We start from the raw sequence: 13139 nt of genomic DNA on the forward strand, positions 1-13139 counted from the left end.
TTATTATTCTGGGGGTTGTTTCTTGGGGAGTTTAGCAGTCTCTTTTGTCCTTTCCTTTATGCCTTTCTCATCTACAAATAGACCACACACACATTTACAAGTTTGGATTTCTCTAGATGCAAACAGCGCAATATATAAGAACGTATATGGTAGAATAGATCCTGGCTCAAGTCGCGCTAACTTCTGTGCCCGGCGATTAAGCCCCCTCCTCAGGAAAGACAAATGTTTAAAAATGTAAGAGAAAAAGATGAAAAGAAAAAGATAAAAAAAATAAACAATATAGGAAAAGACACACAGAGAAAGGAAACATGAACAACAAGAAGGAGGGGGTCAAGAAGGTGGGATGAAATATGAAGCAGGGAAAAGGACAGCAGAGAAGAAGAAGGCCGGTTGCAAGCAGTAGTTGAAGACACAATGAAGCATGAGAAGAATCGACGACGGAGAGCGGCCACGGAGGCGATGCCCCGGCCAGACCGGCGCGGCATGGGCCTCTAGTTGGCGACCTCCTCCTCGACCCAGCCGTTCAGACCGCCCTGGATAGCCAGACCGAAGCCCGAGCCCATGCCGCCGTAGCTAGCCTGGTACTGATGGCCGCGGCGCTCGCCCTCGGGGGCGCCCGACGAGCCGCCGCCGACGGAGCCGGGCGACGCGACGCCGTTCTCGAAGCCGGGCGCGAGGGCCGGCAGGCTGACGGCGCGGCTGTGCGAGGCGCCGCGGGCGTTGGGCGCCAGCAGCCCGCCAATGGTGGTGGCGGCGGCGGCCGGAGCAGCGCCGGGGCCCGCGCCGGGCGCGGCGGCAACGGCACCGGCCTCGAGCGCAGCCTCGTTGGGCGACGATTGCGCGGTGCCGAACAGCGCGGCCTGCTGGGCGGCCAGGACCTGGTGCTGCTGGGCCTGCTGCGAGTGGGCCTGCTGCGACACGTGCTGCAGGTACATGGCCAGCGGGTTGGCGTTCTGGGCGAACAGCGTGGCGGTCGGCTGCGGCGACGTGGTGGCGGACGGCGAGCCGGAGCCGGGCTGCGAGTCGCTGCTGACGGGCGGCGGCGAGGCGACGGCCTCGGCGTTGGGAGAGGCGCCGCCGGCGCCGGGCTGCAGCTGGCGCGGGGCGTTGCCGCAGCGGTCCTTGCCAAAGTTGACCTTGAACTTTTTGTACTCGTCCTTGCTGCGGATGGCCTCGATGGCCTTGATGGCATTGGCAATGTTGGTAAAGTTGACAAAGGCGCAGCTCTTTTCGCGCAGGGCGTTGACCAGCTCGATCTCGCCGTACTCGGTGAAGTCGGAGCGCAGACGTTCCTCGGTCCACGTCTCGTCCAGATTGCCAATGTACACGTTGCGCGAGGCGCCGCCGCTGACGGCCAGCGCAATGGCCGGTGGCAGGGCGCCCGAGTGCTTGCCCCAGCCGATCTTGAGCCGACGGTTGTGGATCATCAGGCCCTGCAGGTTGCTCAAGGCGTAAAACGACGCGGCGGCCGTGGGGTCGATAAAGGTCACGAAGCAAATGTGCTTGTCCGGGATGTAGCGCACGTGGTGCAGCAGGCCGCCGCGGATGACGTTGCAGATCTCCTCGAGCGTAGTCTCCGGGTGGATGTTGCCGAGGTAGATGGTGCGGTTGCCCAAGTTGTTGATGCCGCCGGCCGTGGTGGCCACGGCAGCGGCGGCCACTGACTGCTGGGCCAGCGCGCTGGAGATCATGTCGCGGTCGGCGCCGGTCAGCATGTGGGCGTGGCCCGGGGCAATGCCGAGGTACTGGGCGGCGTTTTGCTGCTGCGTCTTGGACACGTAGGCGCAGCGGTCCTTGCCGTAGTAGACACGGCGCGGGGCCTGCCACTTGGCCTCCTGCGGCAGCTGCGACACGGCCTTGATGGCGTTGGCAATGGACAGATAGTGCACAAAGGCAATGTTCTTTTCCTTGACATACTTGACCATATCAACCGGGCCAAACTTGGTCAGATCCTCGCGCAGCTCCTCCTCGGAGATGTCCTCGGGCAGGTTGCCGAGATAGACGTTGCGCGACGCGCCCGACTGCTGCACGGCAAGCGCCACCGAGGTCGGCACCTGCGACGGCTTGCCCCAGCCAACCTTGATGTCCTGACCCTGGATGCACAGCTTCTTGAGGATGGCGTCGGAGTGGAAGTGTGTAGCGGAGCTGGCGTCCAGGAACGAGATGAAGGCGCAGTTCTTGTCGGGCAGCAGACGCACCGACTCGATCTGGCCGCTGCGCACGTGGTTGAGAATCTCCTCGGCGGGGGTTTCGGCGGGGATGTTGCCCAGGTAGACGGTGCGGCTGTTGCCGGCGGCCGACGTGGTGGACATGGACACGGGCGACGTGGGCTGGGCCGACATGGCGGCGTTGAACGAGCCCGACGGCGACTGGGCGTTGAAGAACTGCGGGGCGCCGTACGACGACGGCGACACGAGCGTCTGGAAGGCCTGCGGCGACAGGGTCTGCGGCACGGGGCTGGTCAGACCGACGACGCCGGGCTGCGGCTGCTGCTGCGGGAAGTTGAGGTTCTGGAACTGCGGGCTGGCAAAGCTGGCGGGCGTTCCGGGCTGGAACGGACTGCCCAGCAGCAGCTGCGAGGGCAGCAGCGGCGTGAACTGCATGTCAAAGGCGGTGCCGGGCGTGGCCATGTCGTTGGGGTTGATGGGCTGAGCCTGCTGGGCCAGCGACTGGGTGTTGATGGTGGGCACGGTGGTGCCGCGGCGCGGGAGGCGGTCCGTAAAGCTCGGCACGTTGGAGGCAAAGGCGCCGTGGGAGAAGCCAGTCTCGGAAGTCGAGGGCTTCGAGGCGTGGCCGAAGCGGGCGGGGGCGTTCTGGCTGGCGAGGTCCTGCATGTTGGGCAGCGGCCGGGGGAGCGAGAAACAGAAGAGAAGCAAGAGAAGGACGATCAGAAGAAGCAGAGAGAGAGATTTGAGACACAACAAGATGCTTGAAGTATAATTCGCGGGTATAGACCGAAGAGAAGTGAGATGAATGCGAGACGAAATGCAGCAGAGAGGCAAGACCGGCGGCGGCGGCGGCGGCGGGAGGCACCGGGCAGGCCGGAGAGACGGAAGAAGGGGGGCGAGGCAGAGCCGGAGGGAAGCCGACTACAGCCAGACGAAGAAGCGAAGGCGGGAGAAGAAGAACGGAAAAAAATGAAAGAAATAATAAAATAAAGAAGAAAATAAAAATGGCCAACAAGAAAAAAGCTCTCGGGGAGCGGGAGGAGGTGAGGGAGGAGAAGCAGAAGAATAGAACAAGAACAACAGCAACAAAAAGAAGAAGAAGAAAGGACAAAGAGCACAGCGGGACAGCCACGCAGGAGAAATCAAGAATGGAACAAAGCAGAAGAGAAAAGAAGGGGGAGCCCCAGCCCGCGGCGACGCTGCAGATGCGGTGAGTTTTTAAAGACGACGGGGAGCAAGGAGCAGGGAGCCAGGAGCAAGGACTGGACCAGGATCCAGCCGAAGATGACACGCAAGGAGAACGAAGCAGTAGAGGACAGGTAAACTATAGCACGCAGATGTCCTGCTCTCCTGCGGCCCATTGTCCGCGCCCCCTCCGCCGGGAACTCCCCCTGCCTTTGCCCTCTTTTGCAGATATGTCCATACAAGCCAATTTCTGAGGGTGCCCTGAGCCTGGACATTTGGTCTATGGCAAGCTCAAGCGCAAGAAAACAGCAGAAGAAAAAAAATGCAGCCCTGTGTCCTCCCCTCCAGCGCCCCCAGGGCCCCTCTCCCCCCTCTGGAGCCAGAAGCCACAAAGGAAGCGGGCCAGGAATCGAAGGGGACCAGAGAGAAGAAAGGAGGCTACGCCCAACTAGCCGGAGAGAAAAGAAAAAAGAAAAAGAGGAGAGAGAGGGGGGGGCCCTGGAAAGGGGGCCAGGGGCCTAGTCCAGCCCAAGCCCAAGCCCAGCAGAGAGTCACAGCACAGGCGGGCGGAGCAGAGACAGGGAAGCACAAGGAGCCTTTTTTTTTACTTCTTTTTCTCTCTCTCTCCCTCAGGGGCGTAAAGGAACAAGGGCAGGAGAGAGTCTGTGCCAGCGTCTCTGTCTGTCTGTCTGTCCGCGGCTGGCTTATGTAAGCGGGCCGGCCGGAGATACGGGCGATCCCTCGTCCCAATTCACGCACAGCCGAGTTGCCATTGCCAGATACGCGTCCCGGGGAGCATGTGTAGGCGACCGCAATCCCTCGCCGGGGTCGGTTTGTTGCGTCTGTTGCCCTGGCTTGTTTTCTCCTTGAGCGTGGTGCTGGTGGTGCTTATTCTGGTTCTCCGTCTGCTTATTCTTCTGTATGCCTCTGCTTTTTCCCCCCTGCTCCCTTGCTCCTGCGCTGATGTTGGCTGATCTCGTTCCCCTCTGGCCTATCCCACCAGGCCTAGTCCAGTATAAGCCAGCAGCCCTGGCCCAGTAGCCTCCAGTAGCCCCCGTCCCTCCATACTCCCCTAGTCCAGGCCCCAAGACTAGAACTCCAGCTCCTGTTCCTGAAGGGGGGGCGCGCTCTATTGTTGTGCGTGCTTTCGCATGGAGTGAAGGCGAAAGCAAAGCACAAAACACTTGGTTAATACCTCGCTCACGGCTCTGTTCTTTTCTTGTTCCAGGCCCACCGCTCTCCACTCTCTTCTTCTCTCTCTCTTTCTCTCCCTCCCCCTCCCCCGCTCTCTTCATCTGTCTCCCCTTTCTGTCTTGTCCTTGTTTCGAGTCCCCAAGCCCCAGACCCTAGAAGACCAAGGGACCAGGCGAACCACCAGAGAACCACTCCTTTGACCTTGGCTCCAAGAAGACCGGCCCCTGTCTGTGCTGGCTCGGCATTTTTCTTTTCCTCTTTGATCTTTGAAGAGTCAAACAGAAACACAAAGTCAAAGTCCAACCTGCGCCTGTGCTCCTTTTTTTTTCTGTTTTTTTTTTTGTTTTTTTTTGGGTTTTTGCCTCACATCCACTTCTCTTTATGCATCATCTATTCTTGGCCCACTGCCAGCTGCCACTCACCACCCGTCGCCTGCCACCACCTGCCACCAATAACACGCCAACTTACTAGCTCTACAATCCCCTCCCCTCCCCTCTCCCGGGCTGGAGCTCACAGAGTGACATCAGCTCACAAATGTACAACCCACCGGGCTGCTTAGACCGTAAAGTTCTCTATCAAACTACACTGTGCATGTACACGCCCCGCGTAGACACGAATACACGTATACATATATAGTCAGTTCTGCATGTTGTTGGAAGTGTAATCTTGTACTCTTCCTCCATAACCTTGAAGCCGTCGCCCCCTGCTAGCTCTGATCTCCCAAACACCACCCATCATGTCCCACCTCAAGTACTACGCCTACGAAGGCGTTGGTGTGCGCAACAGAGAAACATTTTCCTACAGCCAAGCCGTCCGCGTTGGCGACCGGATTGAGTGCGCCGGCCAGGGTGCGTCTCTGCTTCCCCTCTCTCTCTCACCCCCTCCCTCCCACTAACCTCTCTCTCCCCCTGCCTCCAGGCGGCTGGCACCCGCTCACCGGCCACATCCCCACCGACATATCCACGCAAATCGACCAAGCCTTCGCCAACGTCGAGCGCTGCCTGCGCGACGCCGGCGGCACCGGCTGGCCACAAGTCTTCCGCGTCACGTCGTACCACATCCCGCTCAACAAGGAGGCCCTAGACGCCATGGTGCGCAACTTCCGCGCCTACATGCCCGACCACCAGCCCATTTGGACGTGTGTGGGCGTCGCGCAGCTGGGCGAGGATGATATGCGCGTCGAGATTGAAGTCGTCGCCCATGTCCCCGAGGAGGGGGGCCGCGATGCCGCTGCCGGTGGCCGAGAGCGAGAAGCCTAGGACAGATCGGTTGTAGGGCGAGGGCAAAGGCAGCGAGCGAGAACAAGGCGTGGATGAATCTGGACAAATGTGAATAAATGCCTACCTGTGTGCGTCCGAGTGTCTCACAGAACCCCTGCCATGCCATCCGAACTTGAAGAAGAAAAAATAATACACGAGTTTATTATATTCATCATCATACTGTGTGGCTTTTCTTTTTTGGTTCCTTGTAGTCTATCGGGCCCAAACTTTCCTTGCATCTCTCCGCTCATGGCCCCCGTGCTACTTACTCCATCACGCCGTCTAAGGCTTGCACCGGCCCATGAATCTGGGGTACATGCACGTCGTCCGGACCGTGTGCTGGTTGCCCATCCACGCCAGGAAGCGCTCAAGACCCAGTCCGTAGCCGCCGTGGGGCGAGGTGCCGTACCTAGAATGCCATGTTAGTGTCTCTCTCTTGCTTCGCCTGCGTGGCAGTGTCAAAACTCACTTGCGCTGGTCAGTGTACCAGTAGTAATCCTTGGCGGGGATACCCTGCTTCTCATAGGCCGCCAACAGCTCGTCGTAGCCCTCCATTCTCATTGAGCCGCCGACAATCTCACCAACACCGGGCATCAGGACGTCGACGCTCTCGGTGACGCGCAGGTCCTGCGGGTCCTTTTTCATGTAAAACGCCTTGATCTCAACGGGGAAGTGCGTCAGGAAAATGGGCCGGTTGATGATGTCCGTCATGCGGCGCTCGGCCGCCTCGGCAATGTCGTCGCCGAAAACGTGCGGCTTGCCCTCCTCGTTGAGAATCGGCGGGTCCTGCGCGTTCAGCCAGTCAATGGCGTCCGTGTACTTCATGCGCAAAAAGGGCAGCGCCGGCTTGACAAAGCCCGGGTTGAGCTCCTTGAGCGCCGCCGTGGCCACCGGGTCGGCCAGCACCGTGTCGATGATGCGCCCGATGATGTCCTCGAGGTGGTTCAGCAGGTCTTCAAACGTGATAAAGTCCAGCTCGGCCTCGACGTGCGTGTACTCGCTGAGATGGCGGCGCGTCAGCGACTTTTCCGCACGGAACGACTTTTCAATGCAGTACACGGAGCCCAGGCTGGGAATAACAGTCTCGAGGTACAGCTGCGATGACTGCGTCAGGTAGGCCTGCTCGTCGTAGTAGGGAAGGCTGAAGAGCGTGGCGCCGCCCTCGCACTGGGTCTGCACCAAGGCCGGGGGCGAGACCTTTGTGATGCCCAGGTCGCGGTAGGCCTTGACAAAGGCCCACTCGACGGCGGCGCGCAGCTTCATAATCGACGCAGCATTGTCGCCACGCAGCACAAGGTGGCGGTTGTCCAGCATGGCGGCGTCCCACTGGTTCTGCGAGGCCGAGACCTTGTTGGTGATGGCATCGTCGTCCGAGGGCGACGCGCCAATGACTTGGTAGTAGTCGACGTGCAGTTCACGGCCGTCGGGCGCAGTCTGGCCTTCGGGCACCTTCTTGAGCTCGCCATACAGAGCCAGCGACGTGCCAATGGCAAAGGTCAGGGCGTCGTAGGTCTGGGTCAGCTGGCCGGCAGGAAGGATGCACTGCAGGTGGCCGTAGCCGTCAATCAGGGTAATGAACGTGGCGTTCTTCTGAGGGCGCAGGCGGTGGATGCGGCCAAAGACCTTGACGCGGGCACCCTTCTTGTCGCCCTCGCCCAGGGCAATGTCCTTTTGCGAGATCTTGATGCACTGGGCCGCGGGCAGAGAGGTGTCCTCGGCGAGGACAATCTTCTTGGCAGCATCCAGGTTCTGCTCGCGGGCCTTGCGGCGCTCGTCCTCTTCGGCAGCGACCTTGGCGGCGCGGGCCAGCTTCTTCTTGTGCTGGTCGACGGCGGCCACGGCCTTTTTGACGGCGCTCTTGGCCGGCTCCTTCCACGCCAGGCGGGCCGACTCGTCCTGGCCGGCGTCCAGGGCACCGATCTGCGACGCGCGGATCAGGTACTTGCTCGAGGCCTGCTCGATGTTCTGGATGTAGGCAAAGGCCAGCGACTTGTAGGGCTGGGCCTCGGAGCCGTTGGCTGCGGCGACGTCATCGACGCCGACGTCGGTGTCGACGTACGTGACGGCGTCCTTGGTGCGATCGACCAGGTCGGCCATTGTGCGGGTCGGGAGCGGGAGCGGGATCGGGAGCAGGGGAGAGAGTCCGGATACGGAGATGACAAGCAGCTGAGCAACAGAGAAAAAATATTAAAGGCACGGAAGAGAAGCCAGTTCGGTTCCGATCTGGAGCTGGTCGTGGTTTAAAAGCTGTGATGGTATCTAGAGGACAAGAGGTGATGGTTTATCGTGGGGGGGAGGGGTCTTTGCAGATAAGGGAGCCAAAGATAAAAGGAGCCTGTTTGGATGAGTCAGAGACCCTTAGAGACCCTTAGAGACCCTTCTCAGGCAAGTCTGCTTACCTGCGCTTATCCCAAAGGAACGATAACAGCCAGGGGTTTCTCTTATCTTGCCCTATAACCCTAGCTTTTCTATTGTTTTTTCGCGACCTAACGTAGTGGTATGCGTTTTTTAGAATGGTTCCCGGCCGATTACGTCATAGCCGACAAATGGCGGACGTTTTTCACAATTCACGACTGTGGCCTAGAACCACAAAAATCACCAAGCGCCATAAACAGAATCCGCCGCCTTCGCCATGACAACTTGCAAGGTGCCAACCTGCCGCTTCGGCGGCAACGCCGCTGGCAGCCGTCTGCGAGTGACACCGCAGGAGGCCACGCGAGAAAACTGGTGTGGTGGGCTGGGTGGCGCCGGCCTGGGCTTGTCTGGCCCCCTTTGCGCGCTAACCGTCCAGTTTTGCGACCCTGGCCTGCGGTTGATGCACGCGGAGCCTGCTTGTTTGATGCTGAGATTTCCTGGTGTAGCCAGGCTTATACATGAATTCAAACAGGCGGATGGGGCGGGTCAGGGCCCTGGTGATGGGTAGAATCCTAAGGCCATCCTCCTTTCTATACCGGAGCGGCACGTCACTAGAGCACAGCCAGTGCCATCTATCGTCGGCGGGCATAGCGTAACCAGGCCTTGGCGCGGGACATGCTTTACAGGGGATTCCCTGTATTTGAGAGCATCGCACAAGCTATCGAAGCACAGCTTCCGCTAATTGTCGTCTCTGAAGCCCAGAGCTTAAAAGCCTTCATATCCCACCGTCTTCACAGTAACAGAGACAACCTATTAACCTGTCCACTTCCCTGTTCCCCTGCACTGCCTTTTCTATCCGTGTTCTGTCGCTCTGTTCCACTGCCCAAATGACCAAAACCCTTCTAGCACACAGGGTCCCTCACTAAAGTCTCTCTATACTAACAGCCACTTGCCTACCCTACCCCCATCATGACTGAACCTCACTGGCTTTACAAGAGTCCGCCTACTCCTACCGCGGACTCTCCTCCCCCTACTAACCCGGCACCACGCCCCAAAAACATCATGACGTTAGCCGACGTCCACCGCCGGTGGCCCGCGAGCCCCATCCCCGTCTTTGTCTACGGTTCGCTCATGGACCCCGAGATCGCCCAGATGGCCGCCGCCCTCGCCTCGCCGCCCGCGCTGCTACCCGCCAGCATCTACGGCTTCCAAGCCCGCATGTGGAAGGTCTTCCCCTCGGCGATCTGCTACACACCGGCCCGGCCCGAGACTCCACACACAGACACCCAGCCGAACAGTGCGCACAGCGGCGCCGGCGTCTCGCCGGACCCTGCTGGCCTCCCCGTCCTCCGCGGCCGCTACTTTCTCGCACCCAGCTTCGCGACCATCGAAAAGCTGTGCGCGTACGAGGGCCCGACATACACCGTCGCGCAGTGCACCATCACGCCGGCCCAAGACTGCAGCAACGGTCGCGAGCCGGACGCCGCGCGCGCCACGCCGCCCCCGTCGCCTTCGTCGGCCACCAAGCCCCTGACCGGCATCGTCTTTGTCGCGGCCCACAACGTGCCCGTGTCCTACGGCGAGTTTGACCTGGCCCGCTGGCAGCGCGAGAGCAAGAAGGCGACAATGGAGCGCCTGGTGAATGAGCTGGGAGCACATGCGCCGCCGCCGTCTCGGCAGCAGGCGCAGTTGGATCTGCAGTCGGAGTTGGTTAGCGAGAAATAGGATGGCCCGATGCAGCAATAAGAGAGCCGCGCCACAAAATATGCAGGGGCTTTCGGAGACAAAGCCGACATGGTCCCAAGAAGAAACCAAGAAAAGCCTAGACAAAAAAAGGAAGTAAAAAATGTCTGGGGACTCGGTTAGAGATATACACACGCTTACAATTTAGTTAGTTATAGTATTCAATAACTATCAGTTGACTACTACTTCACAACAAATTTAATACGCAGGCACAAAGTAAATAACAAAGAAATACGGGAGTGACATGATCGAATATAGATTGGCAAGATATTGTATTGTGCAGAAGAGTAGGAAGGAGAAAGGTGGTGAGGAGAAAAGAAAAGGAACATGGAGAAGATCTCCAATATCCAGCCAGAGAGGAAGAGAAAGAAAAAAGAAGAAAAAGACGCGGGGTGTTGTCTAGGTTACTATGTATGTAGAGTCCCGTACATTTCCAGATTTCCAGTTCAGGCCAACTCAGGACTGGCTCTCGGGGGACTACGGAGGAGGCCGGCCCAAGAGCCAAGTCAAGAGAAGACCAGAAACAAAAAGTGCCGGCAAAGAGGAACAGTCAAAAGAGAAGAAAATAAAATGAGAAGAAAAATAAATAAATAAAATGAAATGAAAGTGGGGTATCGAAGCCATGGGAGTGTCGTCGTTGGAGGAGGGGTCGTTGTCGTCATCGAGGCCCGGGCTGGCAGTTGGCGAGAGAGAAGAAGGGGGAGTCTACACACAGAAATGGAGAGAGAGAGACCACGGGTTTCATGCGGGGAGCTGGAGGATACACATGGAACATGGATGGGCCGAGGAGACGGGGACGGGGAGGCAGACAGAGGAAAAGCAGCAACTAAAGCCAGCAATAGAGCCGGGGGAAGGGCAGGCAGAAGAGCAGGAAAGCAGAAGGCGGCAAGGGCAAGGAAAGGAAGAGGCAGCAAACAAGCATATAACAAAGACTCAGAATCAAGAGGCAAAAAAAGGCAGACGCGGCGAGGAGTAAGAGAGTCAGCAGCAGAGAAGAGAGGAAGCAGCCAGACCTAGCGCAAAGCCAGGCGCAACAAAGAAAGCAACAGCTTTTGTTGACAGCAGATTGGGAGAGACAAAGAGAGAGAGATAGACTCGAAGGACAGAGAGGAGGAAGATACGCAGATCTGGAGGGGCCCCTCCTCTCCGCCCTTCTCATCTGTCATGTGAAAAAGAAATAAAGAGCCGGGACAAAGGGTGTGGGCGTGGGAGAAAGTCTCGGTCTCGGGGGGGGGGGGGGGGGGGGGGGCGTCTTTGTCGGTTCCCGTTGCTGTATCTACGGGACGGGTCTCATTCTTTGGCGTCTACAGAATGGCGCACTTGTGCTGCCTCTTCTTGGGAGTCGGGGGCTCGAGGGCGGCGACAATAGCCTAGGCGGGTTAGTCAAAGGGCTCACAGAGGCCACGGGCCAAAGCTGGCTCGCGGCAGAAGGCGAGGAGATGGCCATGCTTACCTCGTCAAACACATCCTTGAGCTTGTACTGGGTCAGAGCACTGCACTCGACGTACTTTACGGCGCCCAGGTTCTTGGCCATCAGCTCAGCGTCCTCGCGCTTGACGGGCTCGCGATCTTGCTTGGCCAGCTTCGCGCGGACGCTGGAGTCGTTTCTCAAGTCAACCTGGGTGCCGACCACCAGGCACGGCACGCCGGGGCAGTGGTGGTGGACTTCGGGGAACCACTTTTCGCGCACGTTTTCAAACGAGGCCGGCGACGTGACGCTGAAGCAGACTAGGAAGACGTCGCTTTGGGGGTATGAGAGGGGGCGGAGGCGGTCGTAATCTTCCTGGCCAGCGGTATCGAAAAGACCGAGTGTGTAGGGTTCATCGCCGATCCTAGATGGTGTCAGAGGTTAGAAACAGGGAGAGAAGAGGGTGGAAAAGGCGCAGGCCGGACTGGACTAGGCTAGATTGAGACCTACATGACAGTTACGGCATAGTTGTCAAAGACGGTGGGCACGTATTCCGAGGGAAACTTGTTGGTGGTGTAGCTGATCAACAGGCACGTCTTGCCAACAGCACCGTCACCAACAACGACACACCTGGAACGGTGTTAGTAGGTAAGCGGAGACACGGAGAAGACGGTGGAGTGTGGTGTAGAGTGTATGACTGCTGCTGCTCCTCCAAATCAGTCGCGCGTATTCCACGGCTCAAGCCAGGTTGGCCGAGCCGCTGTCGCTGTCCCCTGTCGATCCCTGGCTGGGTAGAGATAAGACCAAGCTGAAGCCAGGAGCGTTTCGTGTACATGGGCCGGACGTGGCTATGGCTGGCTTGAGGCTTATGGAAGGGAGAGAAAGGAGAGCACTGAAACGGGCTCTAGTGCGGGGCAAAGCCAGGGTGTACAAATCGCGGGCTCAAAGGCGGTCGAGTCGGCGCAATGGCGGTGGCCGGGTGGCAGGGCCGGAGAAGTGGCGACGGGTGGCAGGTGGTGACGGAGATGGCGATGGCGACGGATATAATCAACAGGCCGACGGAGACAGAGGACCAGGCTGGGCGGGGTCGAGACGGATACAGCAAGACAACGGGGGGGGCAGACGGAGGCATTATCGGGGGAGGTGGGGTCAACGGGCGGAGGGCAGATGGAAGCACAGGGCACGGCAGCGAGGCGGCCAACAAGTCAAGGACAGCGGGAGGGAGGCGGATATGGATGTGGATGTGAATGTGAATAGAGTTGACGTACTTGATAGTGGGAACAACCATTGTGGATGGATGGATGGAGGGACTGAAGTCGAGCCGCAAGTGCACTGTCCGCAAAAGAAAAGAAAAGAAAAGAATAAAATAGAATAAATAGGGCAGCAAGACAGCCGGACAGCGAGATGGTGAGAGCGAGGACGAGGACGAGGACGAGCACGAAGACGAAGACAGAGATGGCCTGGTTGAGCAGAGAAGAGAAAAAAAAGAATAAAAAAGGGAGAATAAAAAAAGTTGGTGGTTGGAAGCGGCTGTCAAATCACAGCAGCGGATTTTGCAGGCAGGCGGCGGGCGGAGAATGGGCTGGAAACGAAGAGCGAAAAAAGAGACCAGCGGGCGGGCGAGGGACACAGCACAACGGGAAGAGAAAAGGAAGAAAAAAGAGCACAAGCACAGGAGACAGAGAAGCAGAAGCGGGAACAAGGAGAGCGAGAGAAAAGGAGCGAGGAGAGAGGCCAGCAGAACTGAACTGGAGCAGAGCTAAAGCTTCACGCAGGAGTGGATCCGTGGAAGTGGCAGAATGCAGACTGAAAAGTGGGGGGGATGCT

General features: G+C 58.6%; 5 protein-coding genes across 5 annotated transcripts; 2 read left to right on the forward strand and 3 right to left on the reverse strand.

Annotated features, from left to right (window-relative positions):
- Nucleotides 1-491: 491 nt before the first annotated feature.
- Nucleotides 492-2834, reverse strand: BROUX77_005917 (uncharacterized protein; the record flags this gene model as incomplete). The annotated part of the gene is made up of 1 exon (XM_073750844.1): nt 492-2834. The coding sequence occupies one exon, from the start codon at nt 2832-2834 to the stop codon at nt 492-494; it is 2343 nt and encodes a 780-aa protein (XP_073603787.1).
- A 2449-nt stretch (nt 2835-5283) lies between these two features.
- BROUX77_005918 (uncharacterized protein) lies at nt 5284-5806 on the forward strand (the record flags this gene model as incomplete). The annotated part of the gene is made up of 2 exons (XM_073750845.1): nt 5284-5395; nt 5466-5806. 2 exons carry the CDS (start codon nt 5284-5286, stop codon nt 5804-5806), a joined length of 453 nt encoding a protein of 150 aa, XP_073603788.1.
- Nucleotides 5807-6088: 282 nt separating this feature from the next.
- On the reverse strand, nt 6089-7903 carry BROUX77_005919 (uncharacterized protein; the record flags this gene model as incomplete). Its single annotated transcript, XM_073750846.1, has 2 exons — nt 6089-6215; nt 6276-7903. The coding sequence occupies 2 exons, from the start codon at nt 7901-7903 to the stop codon at nt 6089-6091; spliced, it is 1755 nt and encodes a 584-aa protein (XP_073603789.1).
- A 1227-nt stretch (nt 7904-9130) lies between these two features.
- Nucleotides 9131-9886, forward strand: BROUX77_005920 (uncharacterized protein; the record flags this gene model as incomplete). The annotated part of the gene is made up of 1 exon (XM_073750847.1): nt 9131-9886. One exon carries the CDS (start codon nt 9131-9133, stop codon nt 9884-9886), a length of 756 nt encoding a protein of 251 aa, XP_073603790.1.
- Nucleotides 9887-11208: 1322 nt separating this feature from the next.
- On the reverse strand, nt 11209-12600 carry BROUX77_005921 (uncharacterized protein; the record flags this gene model as incomplete). Its single annotated transcript, XM_073750848.1, has 4 exons — nt 11209-11274; nt 11358-11736; nt 11823-11942; nt 12581-12600. 4 exons carry the CDS (start codon nt 12598-12600, stop codon nt 11209-11211), a joined length of 585 nt encoding a protein of 194 aa, XP_073603791.1.
- Between the last annotated feature and the right edge of the window lie 539 nt (nt 12601-13139).

The sequence above is a fragment of the Berkeleyomyces rouxiae genome (genome assembly GCF_048999995.1).
Source record: "Berkeleyomyces rouxiae strain 22BRR77 chromosome Unknown BrBRR77_ptg000007l, whole genome shotgun sequence".
NCBI lineage: Eukaryota > Fungi > Ascomycota > Sordariomycetes > Microascales > Ceratocystidaceae > Berkeleyomyces > Berkeleyomyces rouxiae.